This window comes from Megascapheus bottae, chromosome 15 (assembly GCF_031878675.1).
Source record: "Megascapheus bottae isolate mThoBot1 chromosome 15, mThoBot2.hap1, whole genome shotgun sequence".
Classification (NCBI taxonomy): domain Eukaryota; kingdom Metazoa; phylum Chordata; class Mammalia; order Rodentia; family Geomyidae; genus Megascapheus; species Megascapheus bottae.
In genome coordinates, this window is record NC_143523.1 from 25,279,556 (window position 1) to 25,299,784 (window position 20,229).

At 48.1% G+C, this 20,229-nt stretch overlaps 1 protein-coding gene across 1 annotated transcript in view; it reads left to right on the forward strand.

The window, feature by feature from the left end:
• Window positions 1-616: 616 nt before the first annotated feature.
• The window catches only part of Tll2 (tolloid like 2), a 99,229-nt gene continuing 79,616 nt past the window's right edge, over window positions 617-20,229 (forward strand). The window contains exons 1-2 of the mRNA XM_090346918.1: window positions 617-806; window positions 19,530-19,640. Of these exons, the coding sequence (XP_090203044.1) occupies window positions 617-806; window positions 19,530-19,640 (301 nt within the window). The remainder of the gene's footprint in view (window positions 807-19,529; window positions 19,641-20,229) is intronic.

Below are 20,229 nucleotides of genomic sequence, written 5' to 3' on the forward strand. Positions count from 1 at the left end.
CGCGCGCGGCCGGCCCGGCGCCTGCCGGCGTCCACGTGTGCTCCGGGGAGTTGTAAAGTGAGTCACTGAAACGGAACGCTGCGGGAAGCCCGGCCGCGGTGGGAAGGCGCGTCGTTCCGGGGAGCCCGGGGCCGGGCCGGGTGACGCCCGAAGGAGGGCGCCTTCGGCGGGGAGCGCGCGCGACCGGCCCTCAGCCCCTGCCCTCAGCATCCTCACTTCGCTCCCCTTCCTCCGAAGTTGCGGAGGTGCCGGGAAGAGGAGGGGCCTCGCCTCGGGCACCCGAGTGATTGGCTGTCCGGAGGCCTTGGCGAGGGCTGTGTGGTCCAGCCCTGCTGGAGAGGGGGCGGAGCGGCCACTGCTCCACCACCGCCACCACCGCCACAGTCGCAATCTCCGCAGCCTCGGCCGCCAGGCAAGTCGTTCCGAACGGTTGCTTCCCGGGTGCCCCATCGCGGACAGTGGGCGCCGCGCTCGGCTCTCCGCGAGGACGCCATGCCCCGCATCCGCTCGTAGCCGCCGAGCGCCGGCCGCCGACGTCCGACCCAGTGCACCACCTCCCCTAAGCCGAGCTTTCCGCGCACGCGAGTCCCTCGGCCCCCGCCAGCCCCGCGCCACCATGTCCCCTGCAACTGCGCTCCGGGATCTGGTGCCGCTGCTGCTGCCGCCCCTGCTGCTGCTGCTGCCGCTGCCCCGCGGCGCCGTGGGGTTCGGGGGGCACTCGGAGGCCGCCCTGGACTACTGGGCTCCGGAAGGCGAGGCGGGCGCGGAGCCGCAGCTGGAGCGCTACCACGACCCGTGCAAAGCCGGTAGGTGCCGCCGCCTTGGGGGAAGTCCGGCTGAAGTTTGCCTTTGAAATGCAAATGAGCGGTGGGCGAGCCTGCGCCGCCGTCTGTGGGGCGGGTCTCCCCTCCCTGGAGATGCCCCAGCTCCCCGGGAAAACAATGCCCCCACAGAAACTGCCTAAATACCCGCGGGTCCCAGGCTCGCGGGCGCGCACCGGGCAGCGGCCGGGAACGGCTCCTAGGCCAGTCGGGGCGGGCGTCCCAGGACCCGGGAGCGCTCGTGGAGGCGGCGGGCTCCCGGGCCGCCTGTCAGCCGGTGGGGTCCCCACCACGGAGCTCCCAGGGCTGGAGCGGAGACTGCCGGCTGGGCGCAGCGCTCTCGGGGCTCCGATGGAGTGGCTGGCTCCGATTTCATAGCATTTGGAAGTTTTGCGCAAAGTTTCCCAAGCTCCGTAGTTGACGCTTGGGAAGAGCTTTTAAGAAGAAAGACAGAAAAGTATCAGAGCGAGCAGGATGAAAGGGTTGCCCCTGGAGAACGCGCCGGGCTCGGATTGCCGCTCACTTCCCCGCAGTCCCCTCCGCGCGGCCCGGGCTCGGAGGTCGCCCAGGGTGGGCGGAGATGGAAGCCAGCAGGTGCTCTAATCCCACCAGGAAGCGGCGCCCCAGGACGCGCGGCGGGCCGGGGCACTGCCGCTCCGGGATCCCTAGCGGGGTGGGCTTCGGAGCAGGAATCCTTGAGGTGTCAGGCCCAGGTGGGCCCAATGACAGGCTCCGAAGAGAAGCGACGGGGCCGTTTCCCACTGGGGCTCCCCGAATGACACCGGGCTCAGACCACGAACTGCTCCAGGCTGGTGGTCTGGGCTCGGCAGGCAGTGGTGTTTACCTCTGAGCTCTGTCCGGTCGCTTTCATTTGGCCTCTGGCAGGGAATGAGCTTGGCTTCACGCTCGCACATTCGCGGAACTTCTTCCAGGCGCAACATCTACCAGGTCTGGGCCAGTACCTCATTTTCTCACTGCCAAGAGACCTCTACCACCCTCAGTTCCCTCAACTCTACAGGGTGAGGACCCAGATTTATGGGGAAAATCTCTGCCAGTGGAGTGATGTGGGCGTTGTAGTTGTTATTTATTTATTTATTGTTATTGTTAGGGTGGTGGCTTTGGTGCAGGTCGGGATCGGATATATCAGAACTGGGGGAGAGTTTAGGGGGGATGTGAGGCTGGTGGACTTAGGGAATCTGTGAGGATTTTATGAAGGTTAAAGATCAAACCAAGTGTGAGTGGCCTCATTTACCACAAGGAAGACTCCTGCAGAGTATCCACCTATTTCTGTACCTGTGGAGCCTCTGAGCTGGGAGAGAGGGCAGAAGAATTGGTTTCAGGGTAATTCGAGATCCTATCAGCAGATAGCACATCCTGACTGGGATATGGCTAGGGAGAAGGTCTCTAAGACATTGTTAGGATGGTCTTGACCAGAGGGCACTGAAGCTGGGAAAATGAGATGGAAGGGGACCCCGCCAGGTGGGAGTTGGGGCCAGGAGCTGGAGCAGTTTGCTCCAGAATGAAAACTCTTAATAGGTTGTTGGGTGCTGACCTGGTGGCTGCAAACTCAAAGATAAAAGATTGGAATCGCAGGCTGATCCCAGTCTCTGGGGCTAAAACCTGAGGCAAGTTTGGTTGAGGCTTTGGATACTTAGTCTTGTCAGTTCTGTTACTCTTTGTAGTCTGGGACAACCTTGTACGGTAGAGGATTCTGGAAATGTGGTTTCAGCCACCTCTGTGTATCCTTCACAGCCATCTTTGGATCCTCCCAACCCACCAGGCTCTCCTTGAGCTAAAATAAAAGCTTGTGGGGAGGGAGGGTGCATTTCCAAAAAGGGTAATGGCCATGGAACCCCTGGGAAGAAAGTGTCACAACCCTCCTATCCTCCTGGTACTTCTCTGACCAAGGAAACAACTATGCATCCATCCATCTGGAAGGCCCACAAGCTGTTTATACTACACTAAAGTCTCAATGAAAAACAGCTCTCAGCTGGGCATTGTCCTTCCTGGTTGCATATTTAAATCACATCTTTACACACACACACACACACACACACACACACACACACACACACACACACACACACACACACTGTATGATCCTAGACTCTGGGCTTCAAATCCCAAACTTCTAATAATCTATCCCTTCTCAGATGTGGGCATCCATTCTGCTTACTGTGGATACCTTGGATTTCTTTCTTTCCTGAAAAGGATTTGTTAGGTTGCAAATATGGATCTTGATCCACATTGGCTTCTATCCCTTCTCAGATGTGGGCATCCATCCTAGCTTACTGTGGATACCTTGGATTTCTTTCTTTCCTGAAAAGGATTTGTTAGGTTGCAAATATGGATCTTGATCCACATTGGCTTTCGAGCCTTGGATCTACTTTATGCCTGTGGCCATTTGTATTTGAGCACTGGTCCTCTTTCCTGGAAATGTTCTCTGGTTCTGGGAGTCACCTGCCAGCCACCTTGTTGAGTCTAAGCAAACTAGCACAGACACATTATCCTGTTAATCTTGTTGCTCCCATCATCACCATCTCACCACTTCAGTGCAGAAGGACCTGCCTGCCTACATCATTCTAAAACCTTGTTAGCATGCCTTAGTTGTACAAAGGGGTTTCATTGTGATATTCACTATAAGTTCCTTCCATCTTTATTAATTTTTCTAAACCTCTCATTCCTGCCCCTCTTTCTTAACAATTTTCCATACAGATATATGACGTACTTATTACATATTTGTAAAACCTTCACCCTGTCACTTTTTTTCTCTCCTCCCCCTCATTGTTCTAAACACGCACACACACACACACACACACACACACACACACACACACACACACCATCTCTTACTAGGAGTAGTGCAGCAGAGCTGTTTAGAGTTGAGTTGAGGGTATGTGAGTCAGATCAACAAAATTTGCCACATAAGGCTCAGATGACACGAAAGTGCTTGTCTGCATAGCACATATTGGGTTTTAATACTGCTATGTAGCTTTCTTTTTTGGTGCTGGTTCTTGGGCTTGAGCTTGGGTCCTCACACTCTTGCTTGTCTTTTTGTTATTGTTGTTGTTGTTGTTGCTCAAGGCTGATGATCAAGAGGATATGTCTGCTTGAGACTGACTGAGCTGCAATCCTCATATGTCATCCTCCTATGTAGCTAGGGATTTTAGTTGTGAGCCACCCAGCTTACTTTACGGTAACAGGGGCTTCCCCCTGGTTCTGATATGGTAAGTAGAGCGTGTGGGAAACTGCCCTTTCCTTGTGTGGAAGCTCAGTTCCCCTCTACACTTGTGGCTCTTACTTCTGTCTGGAATTCAGGGCCTCACTCCACCTGGCCATTCTCTATATTATATCTTACCAATCAGGATTTGTTTTTTCAGTCCTGGGGCTTGAACTCAGGGCTTGGGCACTGTCCCTGAGCATCTTTTGCTCAAGGTTAGCACTCTTTTTTAATTTTTTTTAGGCTAGCACTCTTGAACCATAGCACCACTTCCTGCTTTTTCTATTTATGTGGTACTAAGGACTTGAACCCAGGACTTCATGCATGCTAGGCAAGCACTCTAGCACTAAGCTACATTCCCAGCCTCATCCAAGATTTTTTTTTTGAGTTACCCCTTCTGGGGCAGCTCTTGCCAGGGCCCTCATCTTAATGTCGTGAAGAAAATATCCAACTTCATGAACAAATGACTTTTGTCATTTGTGTCCAGGGCCTAAATTAGCCCCTAGAACATGACAGGTCCTTGTCAGTGTGTGTTGAATGAGGTGTTGTAAGTGATGTTGGCCTTACAGGGATTGGGTCCACAGAGCTGTCTGCCTGCTCCAAGCCCTGGCCAGAAGCCTGCAGACCTTGGGAATGCCCTGAGCAGAGTTAGGGAGACTTTGGGGGAGGAGGACTTTCCAAACGGAGCTCTTCCAGTATTTCCAGCTTTTACAACAGGACCAGGAACCTCAGTGTCCTAAGCAGAGTGGAGGCTCATATGGTATCTCCTGGGAGCTTGTTTCCCTGCTGTCCCTCACCTGACCCCCATGGGGCTTCCACACCTGGTCAGGCAGGGTAGGTGGCATTTTTACATCTTTGTTTTCATCCCCAGGTGCCCTTGCTGATACTCAGGTGCTGATTTAATGGAGTTACAATATATCTCATCACGCAATGAGATGTCCTTCGCAGTCTCTAGGAAGGAGCAGCCATTAATCCACCTCTGCTCTCCCATAGTTCACTACCTGGAGTGCACTGGGCATGGGTGTGAGCTGGCTAAGAGCACAGTGCCAGACCTGGGTTCAAACTATTTCTTTGCAAGGTTTTGTGATCTTGGGCAAGTTAATTAATCTCTGTGAGCCTTGGTTTCCTCACATGAAAAAGAATTACTCAAATCCAGTTTTCCAAAGGGTACACGCTTACCCACTTCTGAGCAGTGGGCTAGTCCTAAGTGATTGACATTTGCGCCATGAGAGTCAAGACAGCAGGTGGTCCCTAACACTTCCTCAACTCATCTTTTGAAATGCAAAGAGAATTTTGAATTTTTGCAATAAATGGTTTCATCTAGCATAATTTGACTTAGGAATTTTTATGTTCAAGCCTGATCATTATGGTTGAACAGGGTCTCAAAGTAAGTGAAAAGCCAGATATGGTGCCTCCCGCCTGTCATCCTAACAACTTGAGAGGTAGAGGTGAAGGGCACAGATCATGGTTTGAGGCTATAAAAGTTTGGTTTGCAAACTGGTCTCTCACCTAGGGTTGGGAATTTCACTCGGTGGACAAGTGATGAGTTCAGTCCTCAGTACTGAAAAAGAAAATGTTTGCAAGACTCTATCTCAAGCAGTGCTTGGGTGTGGTTGCACAAGCCTGTCATCCTAGCTGCTGGGAAATGGCATGGCTGGGTACAGTGGCCTGCACCTGTAATCCCCAGCGACTTGGAAAGCATCGTAGGATCATAGCTAAGGCTTGGCTTGGTCATAAAGCCAGACCCTATATAAAAAATAAACAACAAGAAAAGGAGCTGGAGGCATGGCTCAAGTGGTAGAGTACCTGCTCTACAAATCTGAGGCCCTGAGTTTAATCCTTTGAACTAAAAAAAAGTAAAGATGGAATTTTATAGATTCTGAGATATGTCTCAATAGAGATATTTAAACAATAAAAGAAGGCTGGGCATAATGGCTCATGTCCGTAATCCCAGCTATTCAAGAGAAGAAGATTGGGAGGTTTGGAAGCCACCTTAGAAAAAAATTTAATAAAGACTTCAGCTCAACCAATATCTGGACACTTGGGCATATGTTTGCCATCCCAGATCCATGGGAAGTGTAAATAGATGGATCATGATTCTGGCTATCTACCTCCCCCCCCAACCCAGATCTCATCCTGCTGAATAGTTAGGATTCAAGGCATGAGCCACCCATACTTGGCAAGAGTTCTGGGTTTTCTAACATTACAGATAACTTCTCTATGTGAGGAGACCTTGAAGAGATGTGGGAGGATTGCTGGGCTGCTGGCTCTTCCCCACCACTCCTCTTTGCTAAGTGGTGTTCATCAGGCTTCCAGAGAACAGAGATACCAGTGAGACTGGGATCCATTACATCACATTGATGGTGCCCTCATCCCCTCCCATGGAGACTGTCAGTCAAGCCACGGGTCCCCAATCCTCTGCCTTCTCAGCTTTCACCAAGATACGATCTCTCCAACAGCACTCCCATCAAGCTTCTGACCCTGCCTAATGCTTTACAAAGCTCCTTTCCTTCTGTTTATCTGTTGGTCTCCAAGATAGGCCAGCAGAGTATGTGGATGCTCTCAGGACAAGCCTTGGGCTTGTGTGATCTCATAGCTTTACAGGTCATGATCTGGATGCTTGCACAGGAAGAGCCTGCAGCTTTTCTCAGCTCTCTCCACCCACAGGCAGCAAGCATTTCTATTGTGCTTAGACTAAAGGTCTTATATGTATCTGTATTCCCCACCTACTTTCTCTGTACTGTATCTAAGAACCTGACAAGGATGAGAGAATCCTGACCTTCACAGTGCTCTCCATCCCAGAGCCCAACGAATACCACAGGGTGTTGAAATGCATCCCTCTTCCTCCAGAAGGCCAAGGAAGCTCATGGGCGTGAGGTCAGTGCAGGGCACCCAGTGGGAGAGAGCCTACAAGGTCTAGTTTCCTAAAGAGGATCTTGTTCAAAAAGAGCAGCAACAGTGAAATATCCTGTTCAAGCCCATAGCATAAAGTAAGCCCATCTCTTCTTGTATAACCTGTGTGGCTTCAATGAAGTTTTCTTACCTCTCTTAAGACTCACTTGGCTTACTTGGAGAATGAGGATGATATTAAAAACTATCATCCAAGCTGGCTATGATGGCTTATGCCTGATATCCTAGTGACTTAGGAGGCTGAGATCTGCAGATCGAGGTTCAAAGCTAGCCTAGGCCAGAAAGTCTGTGAGACTCTTATCTCTATTCAAGCACCCAAAAACCAGAAATGGAGCAGTAGTGCATTAACCTAAAGCACAAAAGCACAGGGACCGTGCCCAGGCCCTGAGTTCAAGCTCAGGACAGGCACAACAACAATAAAATCCACATTATATAGGTTTGCTTGAAGATTAAATATGGCAGGTAGTATGAAATATTTTACATACTGTAATTATTAGCTCTTCTTCTTGCTATTACGATGGTTCCTGTTATGTTCCCCTTTAAGTGACAATCTCAGTGGCCTCATATTGTATATTTATCTTTGCCTCTTAGGGGTGCAGAGCGTTCTCTGGGGATCCATAATCCATAGCAAGTGATAATTTTTGGTTCCACTTCTTGCTGGCTCTCACTTGAGAAACAGGGAGAGGATGTTAGATAAACGCAGGCTTAGTATTAGAGGTTTCTCTGGTATCCACTCAGCCTGCTCATAATCCAGTTCTGCCTGGATGCAAACATAGCAACAGGAACCCAGCTTTTCTGCTGATTGGTTACAGACCTATCTGTGATCACACCACCTTCTAACTGTTCCTGCCAATCCAATTACCAATAAATATTCTCAGGCTTGCCTGCATGAGCAGTTGATTATTAGTGTTCAGCCCTGAGTCTTTGCCTGCTCCACCAGCCACGCTACTTATCTTCAGCCTTATCCTGCAATTTACATGAGTTCTTTCCTTCCACCCACCTGGGTTACTAGCTGGAGTCCATGGAGCTGGTCCCCTACAGGAACAACCTCCAGCTACCTGCCTCTTCACACTGAGGCAGGGGACCTGCCTGTTGAGCTAGTTCCCATTGCCCATTCTGTCCTTGAAGTATTAGGTCCTTGGTCACAGGTGCCAGATGAATAGCAGTTCACTCAGTACTTAAACCAGAATTTTCTTCCTCAACTTGCTTCTGAGTCTCCCTCACTCCTGCCAGGCGGCCCAAACCCCAATCCTGCCAATTCTGCTTCCATAATTGAATCCATCAACTTCTCTCCAACCTTATCACTGCAGGTTGGTCTAAGGCCTTGCTGGTTTCCAGGTAGACTCGTACACGGGTGCGTGAGCTGACTGTCCCCAGGCTGCTTTTGCCTCCCAGATCTGTTTTGCATGTGATGAGCAACCAGAGATCTGAACTCATATGTGAACAATTTAAACAGGAAGACCTGATTAGGACCACACATAAATCCCTCCATACCCTCCCTCTGATGTGAGCTCTGGTCACCCCATGCTGTTACATAGCTCCTTTCCTCACCTACCACCTAATTAGCTTCTTTCTCCTGCCTGGGAAAGCCTTGGGACTTTCAATAACTTGTATATCTTGTATATCGTTTCCCAGCCACCATGTCAATCCAGTCTCTTCTCTTAGTATTACTCAGCACCTTCATTTTTCTCTATGAAGCTTTTTAACTCCTAGAACTGGGTAGTTGGTGGGACAGCTTGCTCAGAGACTTTACTCCAGAGGAATAATGAACTTCCAGGTTTAGGAACAGGACTCTGATTTCTTGTCACCAGCACCGAGCCAGAGCCTGGTGGGTGCTTAGCTAATACTTGTCAAATAAAAATTTGACTAAATGAGATTCAGAAACTATAAGCATTCAGAAGAGATAGAAACCACCATAGGACACCCAAGAAAGGCTTCCTGGTGGAAGAGTGGTAAGCCCCAGGTGGGCCCGAGAAGGATGGGATTTGAAGAAGCTGGGGTGCAGGGGAAGTCACTTCAGGAATAGTGGGTGAGGTGAGGTGAAGGGGTGCTTGGAATTTGTTTGGAGCCAGGTCTTTCTTTGGTTTAGTCTGGACAATGGTGTAGACAAATCTGAAAGCAACATGGAACAGTGGATGTCAAAGTGATGCATTTGAAACGTATCCCTAAGGAAACAGGGAGTTGTTGCTAACTTTTGAGCAGAGAACTGTTATGAGAGCATCCAATTCTTAGAATCTTTGAAAGCAGGAAGCAGTTGCCAACAACGCATCCAGCCCTGGGAACATGAGGACCAAAAAGGGCGAGAAGGGGGCAGAGGTGGTGGCTTTCTATGAAGAGCTGCACTGTGCCTCAGGGTCATCCTGACGTGGTCAGCAAGCATCGGGGTGCCTGGGACGGAGATAGACATGTTCAGCATGCTTTGGGGTACCCAGAAGGTAGACAGGAAGGGAGAGTTTATTTTAATCTGATACTTTCCTGATCAAAGAAGGGCTAGGGTATTACTCATCTGATAGAGTGTCTGCCTAGCATCAAATGGGAGACTCTGAGTTCAATCCTCAGTACTACCAAAAATATTTATGTATGTATATATGTATGAAAGCTCAATCTGTCTGTGTCTATGTCTATCTATAAAAATGCATAAAGGACTGAAAGTAGCTGCTGTTAATATTCTTCCAGACTTTTTCTGTATACATTTGCTTTTTTATTTTATTATTTTTTTGCCAGTTTTGGGTTTGAGCTCAGGGTCCGAGCACTGTCCTTGGACTTTCTCAAGGCTAGAGCTCTACCACTTGAGCTTCAGCACCACTTCTGGCTTTTTTCTATGTATGTGGTACCGCGGAATTGAACCTGGGTCTTCATGCATGCTAGGCAAGCACTCTACCAGTAGGCCAAACTCCCGGCCCTCTGTATACATTTGTAACAGTTTTTTTCCCCACCCCTTGAATATATCAGACCTAACTGCTTTGCATCCTCTTCCAGTTCATTTTCTCTTAAAACCATGAAGCTGTGTGTTATGGCAAAGATGCACATATAATAAAGGTGCTTGTAAAGCATTGGTTCAAGCTGTTCTATACCCTGCTGCATATATGCACCATCGTTTACTTGACCAGTTGTCCTTTGCTAGACGTAGAGATCCCGAGATCTCCACCCCCAGTCTTTCTATGTAACAGATTATTTTTTCTAGATATACCAAATTGAATAATTTTTGTCTGCTAGTCAAAGGGGATTGACTAGTAAAAGTGCTAAAGAGAACTGTACAGAAAGCAGGAATGCAGGTAAGGAGCGCTGCTAGGAAAGGAGGGGCTCTACAGTGCACAGCTCGAGGTGGAGTGGAGGCAGCTGCTGGAGGTCCTAGAAGTTCACAGAGGTGCACTGGTCTCCACTTGCAGGAGAGATGTTCTAAGACACCCTAGTGGTTGCTGAAATCATACAGGACCCAGCCCTGTTAGTACTAAACCCAGCACCACGGTTACATAGTAGCACAGCTGATCTGTCTTAAAGGTTTTTTTTTTTTTTTAAATTGTAATTGTTGTTTTTAATGTACTATGTGTAGCTATTTCTTCTTTTTTTTTTTGCCAGTCCTGGGCTTAAGCTCAGGGCCTGAGCACTGTCCTTGGACTTTCTCAAGGCTAGAGCTCTACCACTTGAGCCTCAGCACCACTTCCGGCTTTTTTCTATGTATGTGGTACTGAGGAATCGAACCCGGGTCTTCGTGCATGCTAGGCAAGCACTCAACCACTAGGCCAAACTCCTGGCCCTGTCTTAAAGGTTTTGTTGGCTTTCTGTTTGGGGAAATACTGGTATTTGAACTTAGAGCTTTGCTTGTCAGACAGGTGCTCTACCACTTGATCCCCACCACAGTCAAGTTCTTCTGTGTGTGTTGTGTTGTGTGTATGTGCCTTTGCCAGTAATGGGGCTTGAACTCAGGGTTAGGGTGCTGTCCCTTACCTCCTTTTTCACTCAAGGTTGGCATTCTACCACTTGAGCCACAGCTCTGTTTCTGGCTTTTAGGTGGTTAATTGGAGATAAGACTCTTACAGACTTTTCTGTCAGGGCTGGCTTTGAACTGCAGTCCTCAGATCCCAGTCTCCTGAGTAGCTAGAATTTCAATTATAAGCCCCAGGCACCCAGAATTCCTTCTTTGCTTTATGCTCTAGTCCTCCTACTTTGGCATCATTGTTTTGTAAAATAGGAGTTATGCCACACAGACACTGTGACCCACAGCTGATCTGTAGACCAAGGCTGATAAGTGACTAACACACAGGTAATGTGGATAACGTGGACATTTGCGAAGAGTTCATCCCGGGTCAGTCAGGGTGTGCTTATGCAAGATTTATTGTGGTATTCAGAGCAGTACACAAGTGAAAATTTGTGAATTGTCTCTTTCTGGAATTTTCCAGTAAATATTTTCAGACTACAGCTGACTGTGGGAACTGAAACAAAGGTTAGTGAGACCATGTCGAAAGAAAAAGAGGAAACCAGGTGCGGTGGCTCATGTCTGTAATCCTAGCTACTCAGGAGGCTAAGATCTGAGGATCAAGGTTCAAAGCTAGGCCCGGTACAGAAGAACCTGAGACTCTTATCTCCAATTAACCTCTAGAAAATGGGAAGTGGGGCTCGGCTCAAGGGTAGGGCAGAACCTTGAGCTGAAAAGCTCAGGGACAGTTGCCCAGGCCAAGATCAAACCCCATGACCCACAAAAGAAAGAAAGAAAGAAAGAGAGAGAGAGGGAGAGAGAGAGAGAGAGAGAGAGAGAGAGAGAGAGAGAGAGAGAGAGAGAGAGAGAGAGAGAGAGAGAGAGAGAGAGAGAGAGAGAGAGAGGAGAAGGAGGAGTGCTACTATATTGTGGGGAAAGGCTGGCCAGCAGCAAAATGTGCAGTGAGACTGGCAAAGCTCTAAATGGACCAAGGCACCCGTGGCTCTTCTGAAAGCTGATGGCAGACACTCGTGTTGGAGCAAGAAAGAGGAGGCCACTGGAGCAGCAAGAGGTGGTCCTTCCTTTTGCATTGCCCCTCAGTGCTCTGTACCCAAAAACTTAACACCATGTCAGCTGTAAAGGGGAATACAGAGAGAGTCGGAGGCTGAAAGGCCATTTATATCAGTCGCTGAGGAGTTGGCTTAGGTGAGCTAAAGGTCTGTTTTTCTCACATCAGTCTAGAGGTCTGCAATCCAGGGCCAGTGTGGCGGTTCTATCCCAGGGTAGCCTCTGGGGTCAGACTCCTTCTGGCTTGTCACTCATTCTCCCTAGGTCCAAGATGGTATCTAGAACACACATGATCAGTATGGGAAGAGGACAGCTGAGTGTGGTGAAGCATATCTGTAATCCCAGCACCCACGAGACTGAGGCTGATGGATGGGGAGTTAGAGGCAATATGAGCTTTCATAAGACCCTTTCTCAAGGATCTAGTGAAGGTGAGGAGAAGAAACAAAAAACATGTAGGAGACTTTCCTGGAGCTTCCATTTGTCCCGTATACATACATAATCTCGTTGGGAAGAACTTAGTCACATGGGCATGGATCGGCAGGATCTTACTTCTGGAGGACCTAGAGCTAAACAGAGATTTCTTGTGGTCTTCTTAGAGAATGAGGGTACTTCTGGGAAGCTGGCAATCTCTGCCACATCAGGCTACTATCTGTTTGACCTTTAAGCAGAAAATTGAGGTGATGAAAACAAGCCACCATCTTCTTGGAAGTTAATCAGCTACAGAATATAAGTGGTTGAAAAGTTGGAGCTGGAAGGAATAGCCATTCTGTTTTTCAAGTTTCTGATGAGACCTCAAAGCCCAGAGGGACCATAACTGATCTCAGGTCAGATAAAGAGCAGTGGAGCTGGCTCACAGCACACCCCAGACCTTCTCCTGCTCTCCACCTAGTCTGTCTTTCCACTCTGTGCACAATTTCGGGTCTCTAGTGGTCTCGTCTTCAGCGTGAGTCATGCTCAATTGCACTTGTAATTTATGACTCTGTGAAAGCTCATTACACAGTGGAGATATTAGGGCTTATGAGATGTGCCAGGTTCTGGAATCAGATATATAAGATGTAAAATTAGAATCTAGGAAGCTTTTTGGCTTTCAGGATGTGCACTGTCTCATCTCCATGAATGAGTAGAGCTCCCAGGAGCTTGCTGTGGGGACACAGTGGGTGTGAGAGAGAAGAAAAGCATATTCTAAAACCAAGTTGCCAAAATTACCATTTTAGGCCAAAGTAGTCATCCCCTTTCCCATTTTATTTGTTGGTGGAAATAGTGGATAGGGTTTCTTAGAACAGTTATATATGTAAGAGCCCAGCAGAACTTTCCCCACATGTTTCAGATGAAGAGACATTAAGTATGAAACTAGAAATGTACAATGAAATAAGCAAGCGTGAGAAGACCTCTTCCCCATCCCACCCCACCCCAAACTAGCGTTGGGACAAAGCAGGACTACTGCTAGAACTGAGTTAGAGAAAGGCCTTCAGAAGGGAAGCCCACTGGGAGGGAGGCCCCAGTGCCAGGCCTGTAGCCCTAGAGCAGGGAAGCAACATCAGGACCTCACTCTCTTCTTCCCCAAGGTCTGCCTGCATCTCTGCCTATTGAAGATAACCAGAAGTCAGAGCAGCTAGGAGCAGCTCCTTGGGCATAGCACAAAGAGTGGTGAATAAGTATACAAAGAATAACTGGGATTATAGCTCAAGCTTGGCTCCAGCTACTCATTTATATAGAGTATAAAGTATTTTGTTTTCTTTCTAATAATTTGTGAATGGCAGGTGTATGGACATAAGCAGTTGCCCTATCCCCACCAGTGGCCTAACCACATCAGTATCATGCCCCCTCCCCCCTTTTTTCTGGTAAGTTTGTCAAGCCAACTATATTCTGTTTGGAAAACCAAGCTATGGTATCACCCTGAAAGTATTGGTAATCTATAGATGAAGATGAGAGGCAGGAGATCATATCTGTCTTGAGCAAGGTAGCCACCAGCCAGAACCTCCTAGCATATCCACAACCAAAGCAGTATTTTCTGAAGGCTCTGTAGGACCTGGCTATGTAGGGTGCTCTCCTTGGTCCTGATTGACCTTTAGCACCAGAATCCTATAGAGTCAGGGCCTGTGTGTGGTGTTTCTAAATGAGCATTCCCAGACCCATGAGTTCAGACTTTTAAGTGGTTTTAACTAGATCAACATTAGCAGAAACAACTGAGTCATGGGCTGTGAACATTGTCAGTGTAATGTAGAGTATGGATGGCACATAGGTCTCAACTTGTGCTGGCCCTGGTTGGTAGGTACTGTGCTGTCAGAGGCAGTGTTCAGATTGAGCTGACTGGACAGGAGGGCTGGGACTCATTAGAAATGTTCATCCTGGGGTGAGGGTTCAGAGGAGGCACACGTGGATCTAGCATTTGCCACCTGTCAGGTCAGAAAGAACATGGAGAGCTGGCACACTCCAGGGACTGACTTTATTTGACACTTGGAGCAAATCATTTAACTTTCCTAGACCCCAGTTTCTTCATCTGGAGAACAAGGCTATTGCTTTGGTGACTTGAATTTCTATCATCTTAAGAATTCCTTGATTTGAACTTGTTTTTGTAAGTCTTCAATATAAAACTCTCAGCAAATCTGTTCGATCCAATTAAAATATTTACAACTTCCCACTCCTCTCTGCCATATGCTCGAGTAACTAAGCCATCGGTCCCTCAAGATGGCCACTTCCCCAAGAGCCGCTGGGGTCCCTGGAGACCAGAGATTTCCCATACTAAACAGATCCTTCCCATACAAAATCTCCACCCAGAGATCCCGTAGGTGTGATTCACACTCGCCTGTTTCCTCTCCTCTCTCCTCCCAAAGCCAACCTCTCCCTGCTCCACAAACTCTCCTGAATGCAGACTCCTGAAATTTAGGGTCATGGTTTCAAAGTTCATGGTCCTGAGAATAAACAAAAAAACTATTGTGGTTGCATAGAGCGCGGACCCCATTAACACCGTCCCATGAATATTTATAGCATAGAACTACAAAAGAACATAGAGGCCATATTGTATTTCCTAGAACTTTCCTTCCATGGGGTCCTTTCTCTGTGGGTCACTTTAATGTAAGCTTTGCTTATTTAGTTGCACACTTAAGCCGATTAACTTTCTACAAAAAAAAACAAAAAACCTGTTTGTTTGTACATACACTCCCTTGACAAAGATTCACAGAAACTGCCTTAAACCTGTGAAATCCGTCTGCTGGAACTTGAAAGGAACTAAGATACATCTCTGGGTAGGATTGCCCTGTAATTCTTCCCACCCTGGCCCCTCCACCCTACCACCTCTGCCCGTTTCCTGAGAGGAATTCCAACTGTTTGAATGCTCCATATTTAGTTCCTGCCATCACCTAAGCTTGTCCCTAGGTGCCTATCTGATGGCACATTAGTGAGGTCCTGCCTCGCTTTCAGAGTGGCTTGTTTTGTGGCTGGACAAATGGCAGGACCAGGCAGATGGCAAGTGCTTCTTTAAAGGAAATTAGGGACTGAAGAGACCATCAACTCCATTGGTTTCTAAATTTCAATGTTTCAGTGTGCTACTACACTGAAGTGGGGTGACACGGATGTGAATTCAAGTGCGTAGCCCAGGCATCCTGGCTTCATCACTGGAGCAGGGTGGCAGCAAGGGGGTGGGAGTGGGGGTGGGCAGGACCTGCAGATCTAACTGAGATCACCGATTTCCACACTTTAAAGCAAGTAGTCTGTGGGCCACACCTCCAGCCACAATGAGCTCAACTGCCTCATGGGACTAGTGAAGTGGGGAACTTCCCCTTCACTAGTCCCACATCCAGCTCCAGTGTAGACCATGGAGTGTGACTCTCCCTTCCCCAGGGTAGACCATCCCCAGATGCAGCCTCACTGAGGGACATTTAGAAGCAGGATGCTTAAGTAGGAAGTTGAATGAAGAAAGGGTCCACCGGCCCTCAGTGAAGCCCCAGGCTGGAAGTGCAGTCGTGAGAATCAGGAAATGGTTGGTGGACGTGAGGTAAGGTGTGGTGCTGTGCCTGCCACAGGTTATCAATTCCATGTGGGTTCTGGAAGGCATCTTAGGGTGGGGTGTGTGGCCAGGATGTGCTGGGAAGGCTGGGGGCCATCCTAGGCGTGGAGCCCAGAAGCTGGAGAACAACGTTGGAAAGGTGGAACCTGCCTTGCAGACCACAGTGGCAGCTAACCAGCACTCCTGCAGTCCATCCCATCTCAGCCTGCTGGGCTGCCCAGTCTTTACCAAGCTAGTAGTTCTAGAAAAAGAGCACTTCTGCAGCTCCTACCCATAATCCCAATTCTAGAAGCTGGGCTGAGCTCCAGGTTTGGAGTTTGGATCCAAAAGTCTTGGGTTCAGGCTGGGAGTTTGGCCTAGTGGTAGAGTGCTTGGCTAGCATGCACGAAGACCCAGGTTCGATTCTTCGGTATCACATATGTAGAAAAAAAAAAGCCAGAAGTGGTGCTGAGGCTCAAGTGGTACAGCTCTAGCCTTGAGAAAGTCCAAGGACAGTGCTCAGGCCCTGAACTCAAGCCCAGGACTGGCAAAAAAAAAAAAAAAGTCCTGAGTTCAAGTTCTGCCCTTTTCTTATAGGCTTCCCACTAGGGCTGGTGGTTAGCCTCTCCATGCTTTGCTTTGTGTCTTGCTTACCCTAGGACCTCTACAAGGAGCATCCATTCTCTCCTCCCTCATTTACAAATTGCTTTGGAGGTCAGCCCCAGGCCCCTGCCAAGAGTTGGGGCAGGGAAATGATGGGGGATGGGGGATATGCACATGGAAGGGGTGGCCAATTGTGAGGGACTCCTGGGACCTCCGTGCTGGGTGTTTGAACAGCCCAGAAACTCTGTTCTTTGTGTCTGAGCCTCTTGCTATGTCTCCTGTCCAGCTTCTACGTTCCTGAGGCCTCAAGGTCTGGCTGCCCATCTTTGGCAGCCAACATGGCAGGGCCTCTCCACTTCACCTGCCCCTACCACACATACACCAGACCCTTTTTGCTCCTGCCTACTATTTTTCACCTCAGGGCCTTTGCATATACTCTTCCCTCGGCCAACATGCCCTTTCCTCCTGTTAGCCATCTGTCAAGCTTCTGCTCATTTGTCATTCTCCTACTCTAGTGTATCACCTGTTGAAGTCATCCCTGGTTCCAGCTTCATGGCTGAATGCATCCCTCCTTCTCATTAAGTCCCTGTTTCTTACCCAGGGAGGCAAAGTAAAGAGTAGAATTGTGATGTTTTCTTAGTGGGACTAGTGATGCATCGTGGAGGCACTGAGTGGCTTAGAAGAGGATAGGAGCCTGTGTGCTGCTGGAGCTGGTGGCTTCTTGGCCCTTTAGAGCTTTGCTTCTGAGAGAAGACCTCTAGATATATGATTTTTCTTCATGAAATGCAATTTGTATACTGTACATAACAGTTTGGATTCTATTACTTATCTTCAATCACGATTCAAAGCCAGCCTGGGCACTAAAGTCCCTGAGACTCTTATCTCCAATTAACCACCAGAAAGCCAGAAGTGATGCTGTGGCTCAAGTGGTAAAGTGCTATCCTTGAGCTGAAGAGCTCAGGGACAACACCCAGGCCCAGAGTTCAAGCCCCATGACAGACAAAAAAAATGTAAACTTTAGCTTCTTCACACTAACCACATTTCCAATTCCCAATAATGCAGACCCTATAGAAGACCCTAGATGGAAAACCCCTGAGAAAGATGAGGAAAGTTTCTGTTGCACACAAATGTAGTGTGTTACACATTATTTTAAAGTAACAATAAATGTGCTATTTTATCTGAGTAATTTGGGACCAGTTACTACATTTCACTAGATTTTTGTTTTCTTTTTAATAAAGCCGGTACTGGGGCTTGAACTCAGAGCCTAAGTGCTGGCCCTGATATTTTTCACTCAAGCCTAGTAACTCAACCACTTTGAGCCACAGTTCCATTTCCAAGCAGTTGCTTTTATATTAGACTTCGGATTTTTTCCCCTGCTGCCTTATTACCCTAGTTCTCTTCCTAAAGATGAAAACAGGGATGAAAATCTATACCAGGAGAGTTCTGCATCTTCCCCTGCCTGGACTAGTCATCACTAATTGGTCCACACTTCTGCTCTTTCCTGAGAATTGGCAGTCTTTAAAATGCCCCTCTTCACTATCCTGCTCTTCTCTTGGAAGATCAAGCATCAACTATAATGAGCTGTGGAGAGAGGCCCAATACTTTGAAGAAGCCATAGGAAGAAGAACATTGGGAGAGGCATCTGGGATTCTGGTTTCCCACAGCCATCTTGGTCTTACTGAGAATGTGAAGGGTCCAGCCCCTCCCTCTTCAGTGGAGGAACTTTCTCCCTAGCTCCCAGACACATGAGGCACTGCATGACACGAGGGACATTAGTCACTCTCCATGCAGTGGGGATTTCTCTGGACTTGAGTCTTGGCTGAGGCAGGGTCCTGCTGTGCCAACTGGAATGTATTGCTCCGACCCTCTAATAGACTGGTGGGCCGTGTCCAGGTAGGTGGAGCAGGACCTCTAGAAGATATTCTGATGCTGGACCTCTATCCTAGGGTGCCAGCCACATTTTCCAGGGCCTGAACAGTGCCAACTCTGACCTCTTGGGCCATGTCTTGTCTTGGGAAGAATATAAACCAGGAGCCTTCTGGGTTCCTGACATGGGATCTTTAAGACAGAAGCTCTAGAATTTGGGTCCTAGACTCAGTCAGAGGTATTTGAGAGGACCCATAAGGAGGGAAGCCAGGCTGTCTGTAACAGAATCCAGTGGTTCACAAGATCTACTCCCTGCCCCCTCCCGTGTGCTCCCTCAGAGCCACGACTACACCCCCTTGTGGCTGCTGTGGGTAAAGTCCTCTCTGAATGGGCAGTAGTATAAGTCGGTGTTCTTTTTTTTTTTCATATCCTGTACTTAGTCATAATGATTTTTTTTATTGTGATTAATAGAAGGTTACATTATATTCACCACATAGAAGGTGCATAACTTCACAAACATTGATACTCTTTCTCATGACATGGTCCCCATTTCCCTCTCACCCTCCCCCCGCTTATCTTGATTTCCCCCCTTTCCCTATCCAATTTCAAATAACCAATTAAGCACATATAAAATATATCAGATAACAAGGTGAAATATTGTAACAATATGAGATAACCAAGGGATGGCAAAAGAGATGAGAGATAACATAGTACATTAAGAATAACAGTCATTCATTATATTAAGTCAGTGTTCTTATAGGCCACAGTTGTGAGGACATAATGCTTGGTCTTGCCAAATATCACTGCTCACTTGGGCCATTGCCAAGGATCTCAGTGTTTGGTGTATGTAAAAGGAGGTGATACAGAGGTGAAATCTACTGTTAATTGTAAGCATAGAAAATCTTATCTCCTTCCCCACCTCCCTGCCTAACTCAGCCAAGGCCCAGTGCACCGTGCTGCATCCCTCACCCCCCGGGCTTTGATGCCCAGAATATCATTCTTCTCCTTCTGTCAGCCCTATCACATAGACTCAGGAAGAAATTTGATCAGAGAAACTACCTTTTCTAAAGCTTGTTCCCCAATTTCCATTTTTCTGGACCTCCAGCTATAATTGACCTATTTATGTTTTTTTCTTCCTAGCTGTCTTTTGGGGAGACATTGCTTTAGATGAAGATGATCTGAAGTTATTTCACATTGACAAGGCCCAAGACTGGACTAAGCCATCAGAGGAAGACGTGGGACATAACACTGGCAAGTACTGGTTCCTTTTCATGACCTGCATGGAGCCATGAGGGGCTCCAGTAAGAGATGTCCACATCAGTCCATCCTTCAAAGAAAATCTCCAGCCAGCCAGGCACTAGTGGCACATACCTATAATTGTATTCAGGAGGCTGAAATCTGAGGATCTTGGTTCAAAGCCAGGCTGAGCAGGAAAGTCCATAAAACTCTTATTAACACCAGACTCCATTTAACCACCAGAAAACCAGAAGGGGCTCTGTGGTTCAAAGTGGTAGAGCACTAGCTCAGGAACCGTGCTCAGGCCCTGAGTTCAAACCCCATCACTGACCCCCTGTACCACAAAATGTCTCCACTTATCTCTCTGCAGGGTCTTGTTTGGAGCCAGGTGATGGGATTTTTGGTCTTTGACTGAGGGTCAGGCTCATGGCAGACTGGAGAGAATTTCTGAGTGAGCTGGTAATAATTATAATGACTAGCCTATGGCGAGGCATTTGTCTCTTGGGTTGTTGTATATTTATTTGGTCCACACGCAGAGAGACTCCTTACCTCTTGCTTGCAATGACCAGGAATGTCTGAGATGAAGAGGCCTCCTCCCTGTCCC